Source organism: Chrysemys picta, chromosome 4 (genome assembly GCF_011386835.1).
Source record: "Chrysemys picta bellii isolate R12L10 chromosome 4, ASM1138683v2, whole genome shotgun sequence".
NCBI classification, from domain to species: Eukaryota; Metazoa; Chordata; order Testudines; family Emydidae; genus Chrysemys; species Chrysemys picta.
In genome coordinates, this window is record NC_088794.1 from 128,105,369 (window position 1) to 128,122,993 (window position 17,625).

At 41.4% G+C, this 17,625-nt stretch overlaps 1 protein-coding gene, 1 long non-coding RNA gene and 1 other non-coding gene across 4 annotated transcripts; 1 reads left to right on the forward strand and 2 right to left on the reverse strand.

Moving 5' to 3' along the window:
- Window positions 1-3,281: 3,281 nt before the first annotated feature.
- On the reverse strand, window positions 3,282-5,673 carry LOC101937124 (uncharacterized). Of its 2 annotated transcripts, none has more exons than XR_010600745.1 (2): window positions 5,615-5,673; window positions 3,282-4,164 (listed from the first exon to the last, which is right to left on the reverse strand). It is a non-coding gene; the product is annotated as an uncharacterized LOC101937124 (long non-coding RNA). The 2 variants fall into 2 exon arrangements; XR_256846.4 differs by having other exon boundaries at window positions 4,638-5,618.
- On the reverse strand, window positions 4,462-4,731 carry LOC112059203 (small Cajal body-specific RNA 13). The gene has a single exon (XR_002888454.2). It is a non-coding gene; the product is annotated as a small Cajal body-specific RNA 13 (non-coding RNA).
- A 333-nt stretch (window positions 5,674-6,006) lies between the features above and the next one.
- GLRX5 (glutaredoxin 5) lies at window positions 6,007-13,422 on the forward strand. The gene is made up of 2 exons (XM_005307521.4): window positions 6,007-6,410; window positions 12,631-13,422. Exons 1-2 carry the CDS (start codon window positions 6,101-6,103, stop codon window positions 12,807-12,809), a joined length of 489 nt encoding a protein of 162 aa, XP_005307578.1. The 5' UTR covers window positions 6,007-6,100; the 3' UTR covers window positions 12,810-13,422.
- Window positions 13,423-17,625: the final 4,203 nt, after the last annotated feature.

Here is a 17,625-nt window from a genome sequence, read left to right on the forward strand (position 1 = left end):
AAGCATGTACAAACTGCAATTTTTCAAAGGCTCAAACCTTCGCCAAATCTGAGTGAATTTTCATAGAGACAAAAAAAGGCACTTCCCTTGCCAAATTTCAAGTCCATATTCCAAAGCACAAGGGTATTACACTATCTCAAAGAAAAGGTCACCAGAATTTTTAACATGAGCAAAACAACATATTTGTCCCTAACCTCATTCTTGGAAATCCTTGGGATATTTTGTCTGAAACTGTCAAAAACAATTCAGCCTGAGGCAGATTGAAATTTTCCATGCCACCAGTCCAACTGGTTAAAAAGTTTAGTAAACTGAAAACAGGGTTTTATCATGGAAAGTGTTGGGCAACCTTAATAATAGGCAGCACTACTCACCCCACCTATAACATCAATATCATTTTGACAAATTCTAATTTGAGGCTCATTTGAAAATTTTCTAGTCTCCTGGTTCAGTGTCTCACCTTAACACCTCAATAAATACAGGTATATTACACATTGTGGTGAAGAGGTTGCAAGTTTATATTTTTACAGAAAGAACAGACACCTGACACGTAACAAGTCTTTTTACAGCAGCGTCACCAACGATATTATTGTTAGACCATCAATAGATTGCATGTACTCTTTCACAGCTAAACTTTTTTAAGAGTGCCCAGATTCACTATGAGAACTACAGATTTGTAGGCAAAAGCAAGTGATGCAAATTGGGTAAGTTTAAGTGTTAACAAGACATCTTTCTTCTTGCCACCATATAAAACAAAAACAAAAAAACTCCCACCATTGTAGTACAAAGTGGCTCTGGTGACCTGTATGAAGAACTTGAGCAGTTCATGCAGTCAATGGATAGGTTTATACTACCAGACAATAACCTAAAGACAGAATAAAAATGACTTTATTGAAAAAAATATTGCAATTGTAAAAGATGTTTGAAAGCCTAAAAAATGTTTAAATTAGGGTAAAAATATGTATCAAAAGTTGAAGTCAGGAAATTCAAAGAAAGGGCTCTACAAATATCCCTAACTCCATCACCCCTCCATACCCTGCTACAGCATGTGCCACTCACATGACAACTTCACATCTAGGCTAAGTATTACAAATAAATAGGAATGAAATAAAAATGAAAAAGCATCACTCTATTAATGTTTATACCTCTCTGGGCAGTAGGTAAGATAATCTTTGAAATAGGCAAGATCACATGGCCCTCTCTGTTCAATAAAATGAGATGACCTGTGGCAATTTTTGGTAAGGCAGATACATATTTCATTATGTGTATGGAAAGTCTGAAACCATACAGGGGGGTGAGGGGAGGGAGAAGATCTCTACTTTCTTAATCTTCATACAGAAAGGAATATAGGATAATTTAAATTTATAGCAGTTCAGCTGCCTTGATGTTGTGGCTCACAGTGGATCAAGTAGATAGCAGATATTTAGTGTAGGTAGAACTGTGAAAATGGTCTCTTGATTAGAGTGAAAAATGGGATAGGAAAGTGCTAAGTCATTGGTCTTGATAAGAGACAAGATTTTGGTGCAACTGGCTAACAAGGGAAAGATTAATCAAGAAGAGCACGTAATGGAATAGGTAGCTCTTACACTAGTATGGATTGCTCCTGAAGGGATGGGGTGGAAAGTGACTCATACTAGGAGCACAGAAAGAGGTATAGGGCATCTGTCTTAAGGAGAAATGGCTTGATTAGTTATCTGGTGGTGTTGGCCACTACCTTTCTCCTGCTAGTTTCAAATATGTTCAGTGAAAGGATTCTACTGCTTTTCTGGCTTCCCTCCTTCTGGGGAGAAGTTAAGAGTTCACAGAAGGAGAGGAGGATCTGGAGAGCTTTAGGCTACGTGGATGGGGTGGTGGTGAAACTGTAGCTTTGGCACTTATCACCCAACATATAACTGGAGAAATGCAAGGAAACATCACTATGAAAGCACAGATCTACTTAGGAAGGAGTCCCACATTGAATCACTTGGTGAGCAATTATCCACCCAAGAGCATAGGATACAACACTGGAGTGTTTACCTCTTTAGAAGTAGCTTGGTCCAATGGGATTTTTGGACATACATTTTAAAGAATCATTGATGGGGAAGTACAGCCCAGTTTGCTAAAGTCATGGGCTGACTTGTCTTACCAGGTGTCTCCAGAGATTACACTGATGTGTTGGGAAAAAAAAAAAAAAAAGCTCTGCTTCCCAACAAGCTCTTCAAACTCTGATCCCCTACTCATTGGAAAGCAAGGGTCTGTGGGCTAGGAGCAATCATAGCACAACTCCTCATTAGCTGCTTTCCTGCTCCATGATGGAGAAGTGGAACAGAGAGGCTATGCAGCTGGCCCCATTCAGGGAGCAAAGTTCTGCAAATTTGGGACTTGGAGGAAAGAAAGATCAGTCTCCCCCCCTTCCTCCTTAAAAGGGAAGATTACACTTTTATATCACTGTTTGTACCACTAGAAGAAGAGAATCTGGCTCTAGGGCAAAGGCATGGGCAAGCCCCAAGGCCTTACAAGAGAGGTAGAGGCTCAGCCTGACTATCTCAGACTGGGAGAGCTCAAGATCCAGAAAAAGCCATTCCTTATTCAAGGAGCTCAATGAGAAATTCCATATACAGGAGTAGTTGAAGGGAGGGGCTCTAACTCTAGCTTCCAATATAAAACTAATCACCATCTTGACTACACAGAGACTAGTAGCTCTCTAGATTAGCCAGCTACATGGTATAAGAGTTATCACCTACTGGTCTCGTAGTAGGCAAGAGCTGGAGATTTCTATTTAGCATGGAGCACAAACACCAATCCGGCCCTAGAGAGGTTTGCGTCTGCTGAATACCAGACTCAAAAATTCCATCCAACGTCTTCTGCAGAGACCACACAAGGACTCAAAATGTCCTTGTCATTGCTTACACAGTAGGGCTCTGTGCTTTAGAAAGCAGAAAAATTACTGATATGCAGCATATTATACCTTGACACCATTTAGAGTCAGAATCTATGGATGGTTTAGTTACTCTGATGTTTCTTGTTCTTCAAAACCAAACATTCAGAAGCCCCATAACCATACCTTCTGTTTGCTGGCTTTGGAACTCACGGTCTTCTTTGGTAACTAGCATGCTGCAATTCTTCTGTATGCCTCTCCTGAACTCCTCCCCAAAAGAAAACACCCCACTGTAATTTATTTTAGTAGGCCAGGTGTAGAAAGACATCTTGTTAAGAATGAATGCAAAGAAGCCTGAAAAAACCTTTTAATGTTCAGGAGAGTCTAAAAACAGGACTAGACAAAGAATTATAGGAAACATTTGATATTTAGATCATTTTTCACTATTGTTTTTATTAGCATCAAATTTAGAATTATCATTTATACTGTAGCAACACCTAGTAGCTTTAGCCAAATCATACTGTTATTGTGCTAGCACTATACATTTCTCATAAAAGCCAGTATAGGTCATTCTTATTTACATTTCAGGGAACATAATGGAAAACAGATAGAGAAATAATTCCATTGATGGGTTCTAGATGCCACTCAAGCCACTTCAGCTTGTCACTCCAATACCAGAAGTTAATCAAAATGAAGTTTAAATGGAGTTTCCTAATCTCACTTGTGCTCTGGAATACAAGAATTGATGCTAGCCTTTAACTACTAGTGACAGTTGTGTGATGAGTTGCAGAAAGCGTTTGTATTCTTTCAATAAAAAAAGGAAATAGGCAAGTGAGTGACTACAGTTAATCTTAGCATATTTCACAAGTGTTTACTAATAGTCCTTTTATTTATCCAGCGATTACGTATAGCTAGTTTTGTATCTCATGAAGCCAACATGAGTTACACAAGGGTCAGTTGTGTGGTATTGACTAACGTATTATGTAGCATGAGCAATGTCAACAGTACAAGAACTATAGAGTTTAAGTATTTCACTGGAAGTATGCTACAAATCAAGTCAGAAACTACGTGCTCATTATAATAGGCAATCCAATTCAGATTACAAGAACAAATTAGAGGGACTTGTATAAACTCTGCAACTTCACTTAAATGTTACTGATTTTTATCATATATTACATGTCTTCATAATGGGATGAGATTGGCTTCCCCAGCAGGAACATCTGCAACATTAGGGGTGCATAAGATGTCCTTAAAATTCCCACTGAAGCCACATTCAGATTTCTTCAGAGCAGGTGATTTGAATCACTAACCTGGCAAATAAATAGAAAGGTTTATTAATGAGTTTGAATTTTAGAAGATTACAATTGAATAAAAAATTACAACCAACAGCAATGACTAGTTATAGTGAAATGGTTAACAGACTTATTAGCAAGGATCTCTTTTGCCATTAATTGATATCTATTTTATGGAACAGACACATGCATAGGAGAATACAGTTTATACTACACAGACAAACGATCTTGTTTGGTTTCAAATTTATTCAGGGTTCCTGCACATAAATCCAAATATACATTTTGTAAGGACAGGTTTGAAGGAACCAACTGAAAGTTTATAGCAGTTTTTAGTGTTCAGCAAAAATTGGTATTTGCTAAACAATATCAGACTGCAAAGTTACTCTTACTGTTGGTAGATGGATAATGACATGGAATAAGTCATTATCTCCGTGGCAACAGAATTAGGATTGTTGGAGGAATATTGCACATGGTTCTGCTATTACTCTTACAGGCATGCCTCGGCTTCCTCAGACAGATGCTCTCTCTGCAAGCCTGGTAAGCCCCGAGTACAAACAACCCAGGGCAGCTCCAAGACCACAGACATGTCATACGAAACTCAGAAAATCCTGGGCAAAGTTTTCAAGAGTGACGTAAACACGATGGAGCCAACAGTCAATAGAATCTAGGCACCTAAGTGCCCACATCATTTATAAAAGCAGGGACTTAAACACCTAAATCACTTCAGTGACTTTAAAATTTTACTCTAAGATTCAGCTTTTAACTACTAGAGAAAGAGGCACTGTGTAGGGTGACCAAATAGCAAATGTGAAAAATCAGGATGGGGATAATAGGAGCCTATACAAGAAAAAGACCCAAAAATCAGAACTGTCCCTATAAAATCGGGACATCTGGTCACCCTAGCACCGTGCGTCCCTTCACCAGGCACCAACCAGGTTACCACAACTCCCCCCCGCCTTGAATATCACCCTCTCCTACAGAAGCCCTGCTCACAGGTAACGGCTAGGTCTTGATAGCGACCAGCGGGAAGGTGGTTAGAAGCTCTTCCCGCCCCGCTTTGCTCCGTCACGCACCAAGGCGGACGGAGCCTAGTCTCAGCGAAGCCGGCCCCACCGGAGGGTCTCTAGGGCCCTCGGGGAAGCGCGATGTTACCGAGCCTGATGGGACACCCGGCCTCGTGGCAGCCGGACACGCCTGGGAGACAGTGACCAAGCCGCTTCCCCACTAGGCCTCGGCCGTCATGCGCGGCGCGGCCCGCCCAGACCTGCTCGCTAGAGCCACAGGCACCCGAGCGCCCCGCGGGGCGAACCGACCCCGGACAGGGCGCGGCACCACCCAGCGAGGCCCGTTGTGCTCCAGCAAGGCTCTAAGCCCAGAGAAGCAGCTCGCGGATCGCGGTCAGCGCCGGCCGCCGCAACCAGATTCCCCCACCCCCGCCGCAGACACCGCGAGCCGCACCACGCTGTACCTCCGAGATGCCCCGCCACACCGGAAGCGGAAACAGCTAAACATTACCTACCCCACTCCGCGGCGCCGCCGCCGCCTCCTTTCTGTAGCAGCACCCTGACTACCCTCACCCTACGCGGCTAGTGCAGCCAATAGTAATGCAGAAGGGGCTGGATTAATAATTCAGTGGGAGGGCCCATCCGGATGTGCGGCGTATTATTGGTTGCCCGGGTCGATTGACACATTTTTATATCCACTCAAGGCCTGCCATATGATCTCTGGCTCTGCCTATAGGGAGGAAGCGCCTTGAACTGGTGGATGGGCCCGAAAAAGTCTCTGATGCAGTCTATTGGCAACGGATGTGGATTGACAGATATTTGTGCCTATCTGTGGGTGAGGCTATCCGTGACGTTTTGCCGCTTCTACCAATGGGAGGAGGAACGGACTGGAGGTGGATCGGCGTGCCTATGTCTCTGGGAGTAAGAAGCTGCCGCTAGGCAAGGCAGCGATGAGCGGTTCTTTGTGCTGGCTGCGCGCGGCCTCGCTGCTGCGTGGTGCCCCGCTGCGATGGGGCGCGCGGCCCCTCAGCCAGGCCGCGGCCGGGGACGGCTCGTCCCCTGGCGGCGGTGAGGGTGGCCGAGGGTCGCGGGAGTCGGTAGAGCGGCTGGTGCGGGCGCACCCCGTGGTCGTGTTCATGAAGGGCAACCCGGCCCAGCCTCTGTGCGGCTTCAGCAACGCCGTGGTGCAGATCCTGCGCCTGCACGGGGTGCAGGACTTCCAGGCGTACGACGTGCTGCAGGACCCTGACCTCCGGCAAGGTTAGCGCCCGGTTAGCCTTAGGAGGCCGTGGGAAGCCAGACACTCCCCCCCCCACACACACACACGCTGGAGGGGGCGGTGGAGGGAAGACAGAAAACTTCCACGTACACACCCCAAAGGGGACCCAGTAGGGGTAGGCAACCTATGGCACTCGTGGCACGCGAGCTGATTTTTGTGGTACTCAGACTGCCCTGGTCCTGGCCACCTGTCTGGGGGGCTCTGCATTTTAATTTATTTTTAAATGAAGCTTCATAAACATTTTAAAAACCTTATTTACTTTACATACAACAATAGTTTAGTTATATATTATAGACTTACCGAAAGAGACCTTGTTAAAATGTATTACTGGCATGCGAAACCTTAAATTAGAGTGAGTAAATGAAGACTCAGCACAGCACTTCTGAAAGGTTGCTGACCCCTGTGGGGTTTGCTTTTCTCCAAGGGTGCACCAGCAGCTCTCACTGACTTTAATGGAGCTATAGGTGCTCACCAGTTCTGAAAAACCGGGTCTGAAGTGCTTGCTATGAGAGAGAAAGTCACAAGGGGATGTTATCCTGTTGTGAGCTGGCATCCCTCTTTGTCACTCCGCAATGGCCCGAGTTGTAGCCCATCTCAGGAGTAGCTCAGATTATCAATTGTAGAGGAAGGGTGATATTGGGACTTGGAGTATAGAGACCTGGGTTTTGTTCATGACTGCTGTAGATGTGTGGTTTTCTGCTGCAGTTATCAGTAGGGCCTAAGGAAGTTAAGTAACCAAATCCTATTGACTTTCAGAATCCTTTGAAAATCTATTTCCATGGCACATCTGTAAGACAGAAGTAAAATTTATCTGCGTACTTCACTTAGGCAATGTAATCTTAATGTTTCTAAAACACTTGAACCTCTTCAGTTGGAATGTGCACAAAGCAGTATAGATATCAGCTCAGCTGTACATTGTATTGCCTGAAAGCATCGTCCTGGCATAACTTCATCCTACAGTGAAATTTTGTAGTCTCTGAAAGTCATCCCAGAACCCATTAACACTTTGGTTCACCATGTTTCAAATTGGGATGATCCCTGAGAGTCACAAGTGTGTTCACGGGTTAAAAGGTGAGGCCCACAGAGAGGACAAGCTGTGGCATGATTCTTTATCTTGGTCTGAGCAGCCAATCCATGTGGCTTGTTTTCTTTGCAGATTGCATCATTTTTCTTTTTTGAAAGAAAGAGTCTCAATTCACCTAGACCCGTGCTCACTGTTACAGGTAATGGTGCCAGTACCATATATTAAGGGAAAATGGAGGCTATAAACAAATTCTGCCATTTACACACTTAAACTTGTTTATTATGGGCTTTTTAAAATGACTAGAATACCTGAAACATAGTGTATGCCAGTAACAGTGGAATACAAGAATATTTTGTCTATTGACTCAAAGCTATAACATTTCTGAATAAGCTTCAGTAGGAAAATAATTTGTCAAAATCATCACCATCAGCTTGCTAGAACACTGTTTTTTATATGCTTGACTGGAGCAACAGAAAGCTGTGAAGGAATATGTTCGCTCAGACAAGATAGGCAAGGCTCATTATCTTCATCCTACTGAATTCAAATCTTAATTTGAGTTACAGTTTGTGCTCTGTTCTGTTTATGCAAATTATTTGCAGTCCTCCAGACTCTTACAAACTTCCAGTGTGGTCTCTAGGTTTTGTGAAATTTGGGTCAGAGGTGGCACAGTTCAGAAGTTATGACTGAATGACATCTCCTTTTGGTTCTCAACTCTTTACAACTTGACAGTTGCTTTGCAGCTCTCCTGATCTTAAACAGCCATTGACACTTCATCACAATAGTTTTGGAAAATATTTTGTTTAGAGACAATTCTATTTTGGTTTGTATTTTCCTCCCCACCATTTGAGTATTATTATTAGGAATGGTAAGCATTTATACGGATAACAAAGATGGATGATAATACTTAGTCCTGCCTTGAGTGCAGGGGACTGGACTAAAGTCCTCCCAAGGTCCCTTCCAGTCCTATGATTCTATGGTAGTTATATGATAGTTATAGTAGTAAACCTGAAAAAAAAATCAGCCTAAATGTTCATGTTTCAGAACCTGCTAATGGACAGAAATTTCCCCTGAGGCTAGGTTATTCTATAAGTATATTTTATGGGGATTCTTGCATCTTCTATTAGAGCATTTGGTAGTGACTGCCGAGAGAGAGAGAGAATACCAAAACTGAATACTTTTTAAGCCACTAGTCTGATCCCTTATGTGGCATCTCCTTCCCTCTCTTGTCACTAGAATCTTATCCGCTCCTAAAACTTCTCATTTGAAAATCTTGGTTTCGGTTTTACAGCAGGTTGATATCTTAGAGAATTGGGATTTCAGTTGTTGGAAGTGAAGCAGAAGCCACAGATGAACTATGAAAATTGGGGGGGGGGGGGGGGGGGAGTACATAAGAAATAATCCTTCCCGTACTTTAATTTTTGTGATATTTTTTGTGACTACCAGATTTCTAGCCACCCCCAGAATACAGTGGTTCTTGGACTGTCATCCTTGGAGATCTGGCTGTTCACATACTGCTTCTTGACCTTGTTGAGATGCTAAATTGCATTAAGAGGCAACTAAATGTGTTGTTATAACAATACTTTTTCTTATTGTAGTTGCCTCGGGAATGTTGTGAGGTTATCAGGAAAATTATTAATGGAATGTGAAATGGCCCAAAATACGATCTGTCTTAAGGTGTGATGGACACTGAAAAAGTCTGAGAACTCCTACCACAGTACATCAGTTTACAGTGTATCAGCATTGACTGCTCAGGACTTTCCCTTCTTTTGATAAAGTATAAAATATGCCTTCTCAGACCCCAATAACATGCACAAGAAATATTCAGGGAACACTCTGCTATCCCGAGCAACCTAGAAGCTAGCTTATGTGAAAGCATTTGTGCCTGTTTTACTGGAACTCCATTTCTAGAAGGTTGCTAGTCTGATCACATGAAACTTCTTTCTGCTTGCTTCCCTTTTGGACATGCCTAGCTTAGTGCTAAGGTTTTATGGGGTTACTTGAGTATAGTGATTGTGAAGTGGGATATTTTTGCCTTGAAAGCAGACTTGCAGGTGTAGGGCATTAGCAATGCTTACTATGAACACTTTACAGCACGTTTGTTTGTTTTTGGTAGGATAGGAATGTAGTACTTTATATTTAGATCCATCAAGTGGATGATTTCTTTCTCTGCACCCCCATTTTCCCCTTTACTTATTGCATTTGGGCCTCTGCCGTCTTCTTTTCATTTAGCTTTTAGTTGAAAGGGTTATATCTGGACTTCATTTTTTTTTTTTTTTTTTTTTTTCAAATTGCTTGTCAGTTTCATGACTTAACTGTAGTGAGATGTCATGGTTAAAGTAAAATATTAATACCAAAAGGTCTTTTACATTATATTCAAACTATCTTATTTTAGTTATTGGTAAACTTGAGATTTTAGGATCATGCTTTCTGGAAGTCTTTATTAAACTTCAAAAGATAAAAATGTTGTAGCTCTTTCCATTTCTAAAGTAAAATGATTTGTTAATCTTACGATTTAATAGAATGAATTGGTAAGTAAAAAATAGCATGCAGCTGGGTTTCTTTCATGAACCTTGAACAGGTCAGTAGTTCATTGTGTAATGATCCACAGAGTGAGTTTATTTAAACTCTGGGATTGGATCATAGGTATGCAGCATTGAAAACAATGTTATGACATTTTATTTGTTTTCCCCTTTTGTAATAGGAGAAGTTGGTGCACTATACACCTAGGGGAGAATGTTGATACGTTCTTAATATTTACACTTAAGGACCTGTTCAACATTCACTTCTCAGGTAGTGTTCTCATTGTTTTCAGTGGGAGTTTTGCCCAAGGAAGGGAATAAATAGGGAATGCTGAAAGAAAACTGACAGTAGGGAGTAAGGAGGGACACCAGACTTTAGGGGATGGAACTGCAAATATGAGAGAGAGAAGAATTATTTTGTTAGACACTTTCATCTGTAGTGAAAATAAAACATATCCTAGGTAAAGGGGCTATTTATAGTTAAAATGGTACTTTAAAATGCTTTGCTGTGACTGTTTAAAATGTAAGCATATTAAAATGTTAGCTATAACATATCTCAAGATGCAGTTTCTAAAGAATTAGTGTTGATGGGATTAGCTTTCTGTATCTGCATTGTTGACTGTGTAAACCATAATCTCTCACATGATTGGAACTCAAACATTTCCTTTTCAATATATATTTCAGTATGGAAGTGAGTAAGGAGAATTGGTTAATCTGATTAGAAATCAGAAAACAAAGCACTTATTGAGGTAGAAATTTGTTTATTATAGCAGCTAAATGAGTAAATGGTTTGGATAGGTCATATTCTTTCAAGTGGAGAAAACAGTCTAAGATTGTTTAGCTTGATACAGTATCATCTGGGAGGCACCTTTAACAGCCATTAGGAATTTTCCATAATGTACACTTTAGATAGCACTGTTCTATTGTCAAAGTCAAATTTGTAGTAATCATGAAACACAACAGGTCTTATAATTTTTAAAGAACTTTTAAGGCACAGATAAATCATAGAATTTAGGTGGAAAAGACTTAATTTGACTCCATTGTTTGACTGCAATTTGCAGAACATAGTCTCTTGCATATGGATATATCTGCTATTAAGTTGGTACCTTGGTTTATTATTGCCGTTAAAGAATTGTGTTTTAGAAAATACATTTTTACATTTCTGTAAGATGGGAAAACTTAATCTCTCCATGTTGTGTACTACTTGGTCTTAATATTTTTCAGTCAATATTTTGTTACCCTGCACTGTGGGGCACATCTGCTTAGAGCAGTGGTTTTCAAACTGGGATACATGAGTTCTTGTCAGGGAGTATTCAAGGAAAATCCTGTAATGGCGGACAACGCATTTGATTTAGTAACACTTGGCAATCTAATCTGGTATATTATGATCGTATCTCAGATGGGGGGGATACAATAGACTACATTATTTGGAAAAGGGTACACAGCCTACAAAGTTTGAAAACCACAGACTTAGAGCCTGGTCTGGGATCCTAATTAATGTCTGACTAGAGATGAGCATGCAGTGATATGGTTCTTTGCACTTTAAAGTTAAGAAAGTGAACTGTTAGGTTTGCAGCATTTGGTACGATATTAAAGTTACAAACTGCATGTATAAACTCTTTCAACATCTGTAATAATTCTTCCTTATCTTCCTGAGATCCTTTAACTATAACTAGCATCAACAAGTAATAATGCTTGGCATCAGGGTATTCTGTTGTGAACATTTTTGACGGGTCTTATTTAACCTTTTATGTATATAATTTAAAAAATTGTTTAGTCTACATGGCTTTTCATAAGGGTTAATTGTAGCAGACTACACATTTATTTCTTAACTTGTGATGCTAAGCACATTTTCATAGTGTGTCTTAGGTGCATGTTACATCTTGTGCCCCTCCCATGAATTTCAGCATCTGCCAGTAAAAGATAAAGCACTGAGAAATTCAAGGACTGTTCGAGGACAAGTTGTCTAGCAAATGAATTTGCAGTAGCAAATAGTGCTGTATAAAGGCGGTAAGAATGTATTCCCTACAAGGAGTTTTAATAATCCCACAGAGGATACTGTAATTAAATTCCCCATACAAACAGTACTGGACACTGATTTAAAGGGCTCCTGTTTCTTTAGTTGGCCAAGTAAGTCACTTTAGTACAGTGGTTCATTTTATGGTAAAAATGAGAAAGTAAGGAATTTTTCAGTAATAGTGTGCTGTGACACTTTTTTTTTTTGTATTTTTATGTCTGATTTTTTTAAGCAAGTCATTTTTAAGTGAAGTGAAACTTGGGGGTACTCAAGACAAATCAGACTCCTGAAAGAGGTACAGTCGTCTGGAAAGGTTGAGAGCCACTGCTTTAGTAATCTTCTCTCATCCCCAGGAAGCAAGCATGATGCTTGCACAGCTCCTGTTTAAGAGTCACAGTTGGAATTGAACTCCAGTCTCAAATTTCTAGCTCTAGGTGGGAACCAAAACAAAAAAAAGTTTAGTAGAATGTGGTTAATTCTGATGACTCTTATGCAATAAACAGGACCCAAAGCCTCAAAGAGAAGGAACTGAGAGTATTAAAATCTGCATGCTGCTGAAGCAATGCCGCTTACTTTTAATGAATTCCAGTATAGTTGAAAACAATAGATTTAACCTTTTTTTAATTTATTTTCTGGTACAGGAATTAAAAACTACTCCAACTGGCCTACCATCCCTCAAGTATACCTTAACGGTGAATTTGTTGGTGGCTGTGACATACTCCTCCAGATGCATCAGAATGGAGACCTAGTGGAAGAGCTTAAGAAGTTAGGAATCCGCTCTGCACTTTTGGATGCAGAAAAAGACCAAGACAAAAAATAAAACAAGCAAGATATTTCATTTTAAAAGATGGGACTATAATAAACAAAACCTTTGACAATAACTTATTACCAGAAAAGCCTTATGTGTTATCTCAAAGGAGGCATCTTTTTGAACTGACACTAACGTTTGTTTGTCAGTAAACAAATGGTAGCTCATGGTACAGGTTATTTGGTATTTTGGTTTAAGGATATTCTGTTGTGAAAATTTGATTATAACCATTGCACTGTAATTCAAATGTCTGTGGAACTGAAGTAAACAAGCAGCCTACTTCTACGTGTGTCAATTCTTCTTGCCTGAGGCAGGAGTAAGTGAAAGATTGTAGAATATTATTTTTATGGCTCATCTGTGTATATCACTTGGCAAATGCTTTGATATATAAACCTATGTAGATAGTGTTTGTAGCTTTTTTGCTTCTCTTGAAAACACTATCAAATAACTGCTGTCATTCTGTATGAACACTTGAAGATAGGACTTCTTGGGAACCTGTAAACTTGTGTATTTATGTTACCTGCAAATATGTTTCTAACAAATTGGAGGAAAACAGTCACATGAGTGATCTATGAAATACACCTTTATTCCTACAGCTATAAATAAATACATTAGTAAAAACAAATGATACATTGGTCATTATTGCTTTGTTTCCCAAACTGTAGGTTGTAACTACTGATGGCTTTTGGGAGACTACTGGGAGTTGTGACTAAAAGGTTTTAAAGTAATTTTCTATTGTACCTCTGCCAAAAATCGCCTCGGTTTTTACACTTTGTGAAATTTAAGTCTCTGTTATCAGTGCTCAGATGTGGAAGTTCTATAATTCTTCCTTATGGAGAGTGGAATAACTTGAAAACCATTAATATAATCTTATACTACTTGTCAGCAGCTACACTCTTTAGCTTTCCGCTGACAAATATTCATTCCTATTTGACTGCTGTGCCACAAAGAGTGTTTTCAAATATGAAGTAAACAAATGAACTGTTTCTTCTAGGTACCAGTACAGAAGAGAAGGGAGGAGATCTACTGGGTAGATGGCAGAATTGTTTGCTGGATTGTCTCTGTTTTCTGTGAAGTGTCAAACACCGGTGTTTCTACAAATAAAAAAGGCCATACAGTATATCTGAAAAAAAAAATTAGCAAATTAAAGTTAGTAGTCCCTCAAGAACTACTGCTATTTAGTTTTATGAGTAAAAGCAGCGTTTGTCCATGGATTGAGCAAATGATCTGAAAAATAATTATCCTGTGATCGTATGATTGTCTACATTATTTTGATTTATCATAAAGTTTCTAATGAATTTGATTATTTTTGTTTTGAATATTATTATTGAGCATTCTTTCACTGTGTGATTAACAGAAAATGTGCTTTTTTTGAATTAAGAAAATTCTGAAGGGTGGGGAGAATTCAGGGCTATAACTTTTTGCAAATTAGGAATGAGCAAAATGAGAGGTGTGGAGTATAGGAGTCCATTTCAAATCTCTTCTGTCTAGGTGCTTCTTTGAGAGATAGTTCAAGTGCAGAAATCATGAAAGTTAGCGAATTCTTCAATGAATACTATTATATTTTACAATAACCTGACTAAATATGTCTAATTCCATTAAGGAAGTAATGAGGAAAGTATCAATATGAAATACAATATTTATATCACCTGCTTACAGTAGTGTATTGTGAATTTTTAAATTGTACTTTGGGCTAGGTACCTGTGGTGGCTTCTCTTACTAAGTAAACAAGTGATTATGATGTTAAATGTTCATAGTGGATATTTGAATCAGTTTTTTGAGTACACTAAAACATGCCTATTTTCAGATGCTCTTTCAGATCCTCAGGTCTGTTCTTAATACCCTCAGGATGTAAAACTGTAACACTCCTTGGTCAATATCTCTAAGTGGGTATGGAACTAAAAGTGAGATTTAAGATCAAGCAAGACAAATGTAGCAATGAGTATGTACTGTGTATAAACACCCTTAGTTTTGTCTCCATAGCATCCCCTTTGGTTATTTTATTACAGTACAAAATAAACTAGACTTAAGAGCAGCTATTTGCAAATGTCAGTCATGTATAATTATAGGCGGGTGAAGTCTCAGTTTGTGTACCACATTGTATTCATGAAGTGCACCCTGCTAATTTTAAACACTTGAACGTCAGTTCTGTGTACTTCAGTCTTAACTTCCTTACTCTACTATTATACATCCAAAAATAGCTTTGTGTACATAAAGCCGTTACAAACTATCTTGTTTTCAAAATGAAATACTCTTAAATTCTGTTTTTACTTCCTCCTTTTCCTTTGGGAGATGTAAGTAGTTTTCACCATCACATGCTAACATCTAACACACAAGCTCACGATATTATTTTTCATTCATCCTCACTTTGCTCCTCAACTGTTGCCCAACCTAATTGTTTGAAAAATACTCCATGTTACCTAACCTGCTGAGGAAAATATTCATTCATGGTAGGTTTTCAAATATTTATTCAAACAAATAAACCTCAGAGCAGCCCTGTAACTCAAGTATATAATACCTCTGTCTTATTGCTAGAGTTTCTCTTTTCACGTTGATTAGAGGTGTTGATCTTACTGCTTACATAGTACATGAGTATACCAGGGGAGGCCAAACTTACTGACCTCCGAGCTGCATACAACATTCTTCAGAAGCTCGAGAGGCGGGGCACCCCTGTTGGGGCGCAGGGTTTCAGCCCTGTGGGAGGTCCCTGATGGGGTTTGGGGCTTCAGCCCTGCTCCTGTTGAAGCAGCGAGCCCTGGCAGGTGTTCCCCACAAGGCTGAAAACCTGAAACCCCACCCCTCCCTGCTGGAGAGAAACCCCTACCCCCCACCCAGCTGCAAGGCAGAGGTCCTAAGCTCTCTGCCCCACCCTCTCTCCCCCTCCCAATCTGGTAGGTGGAGAATGGAAGGGGAGGGGGGCTCAACGAGCCACACTTTAATTGTAAAAGAGTCACATGTGGCTCATAATCCACAATTTGGCCACCCCGGAGTATACTGATGCTGATAAACTTCAGTAGCACACTGGTTTTCTCTGACTCTTCCTTCTTCCATTCCATAGAATTTTAGCTTTTATTATTGAATGGCAACTTTCTATAGTATGTGATAGATTTTAAGCGGGCTTTACTGGATAATTCAGTCAGTTACCTGATCTGAGTGTGTTTGAGCAAGTTAGTGAATGAGTAAGAAGTCAGATGAATAAAATGAACAGGGTCAAGGTCACCAGTATATCTTGCTGCCAAAAGTGGGAATAGAAATGGAGAGTTTTAGATCTGTCACATATCCTCACACCCTTCCAGCACTGTACCTTTTTGTCCACAAGTGTGTCTATATGGTAAGACTGCAACACACTACTGCTGTAGTGCTAATGCAAGTGTTGTGGGAATGAGAGAATCTAGTCACAGCATTGTAGGGCACCCGACTTTAGCTGTACATATATGTTGACTAGCACTGGTCCCATTACAGATCCATGGGGCCCCCACCATTTACTGCTCTCCAGTGTGGAAGCTGGCCATTTATTGCATTTATGTCTCCTTTAGCTCCTCCAGTTCAGCAACTCTGGTCTCCAAAGCTCAATTCTCTGTCTCTGAGGGCCATGAGGGGCATGCACTACATGCCCCCATATGCCACCTGCCCACAAGGCAGGTAATCATATATGCTGTCGTCCGTGCAAAAAAACTGGATAGCCCCCACTCTGCTGCTGGACAGCCTGCATTATTTTTGGGAGGTGTGGGGGTTATGTTTGTTTCTTTGTGGAAGGGGTGGCTGTTTATTGGCCTAAGTTTAGATCTTGGACTGATCAATGCTCTCCCTTCAGCATGTTTATTATGGAGAGCAAACACTGTGTCTCAAGTTAAGATGAACTTAATAGATGTAGAAGGAGTGGCCTCAGGCCAAGGCTTCTGAGATAGAGGCTTTTGTCTTTATCCTAGACCAGAGGTGGGCAAACTATGGCCCGCGGGACCGTCCTGCCCAGCCCCCGAGCTTTTGGTATGGGAGGCTAGCCCCCGGCCCCTCCCCTGCTGTCTTCCCGCAGCCTCAGCTCGCCCCACCGCCGGTGCAATGCTCTGGGCGGCACAGCTGCAGAGCCCGGCCTGACCCGGTGCTCTGTGCTGCGTGGTGGTGGCGGCTGTAGGGCCGCCAGCCACCAATGCTCCAGGCAGCGCGATAAGGGGACACGGGGTGTGGGGGGTTGGATAGAGGGCAGGGGAGTTTGGGGGATGGTCAGGGGGCAGGGATGTGGATAGGAGTCAAGGGGGGGAACAGGGAGTTGAAGGGGGGGCAGGGGTCCCGGGGGGGGTTGGATGGGGCAGATACAGTTTACAAACCCTGATGCTATACTGCCTTTTTTGCTGCATGCTCAGCTGAAGCCTGCTTTAAAATGCTCAAGCAAATGGGTTGCCTTGCAGGGTGGCTTAAAGGAACTCTAGTCCCTGAGAGCCTAGTGTCCAATTTTTATGTATGTCACTTATGTTTTATGTATGTCACTTATGTATGTCACTTATGTTATGATCATCTAGCACTGCCATCTCTTAGATGGTCTTCATATTAGGGCTCTAGTTAACTGATATAACTTCTAAAGCATCTCTCCTTGCAGGGTGGCTCTAGCTTTTTTGCCGCCCCAAGCACGGCAGGCAGGCTGCCTTCGGTGGCATGCCTGCGGGAGGTCCCCGGTCCCGCGGATTCAGTGGCATGCCTGCAGGAGGTCTGCCAGTCCCACGGCTTCGGTGTACCCGCCGCCGAATCCGCAGGACCGGCGGACATCCTGCAGGCAAGCCGCCGAAGGAGGCCTGACTGCCACCCTCACAGGGACCGGCAGGGCGCCCCCTGT

Excerpts from the sequence above, each read along its gene's own strand:
- GLRX5 (XM_005307521.4), top strand. The coding sequence starts at position 6,101 with ATGAGCGGTTCTTTGTGCTGGCTGCGCGCGGCCTCGCTGCTGCGTGGT. Across the intron at positions 6,411-12,630 it reads GGACCCTGACCTCCGGCAAG|GAATTAAAAACTACTCCAAC; the intron begins GTTAGCGCCCGG and ends TTTCTGGTACAG.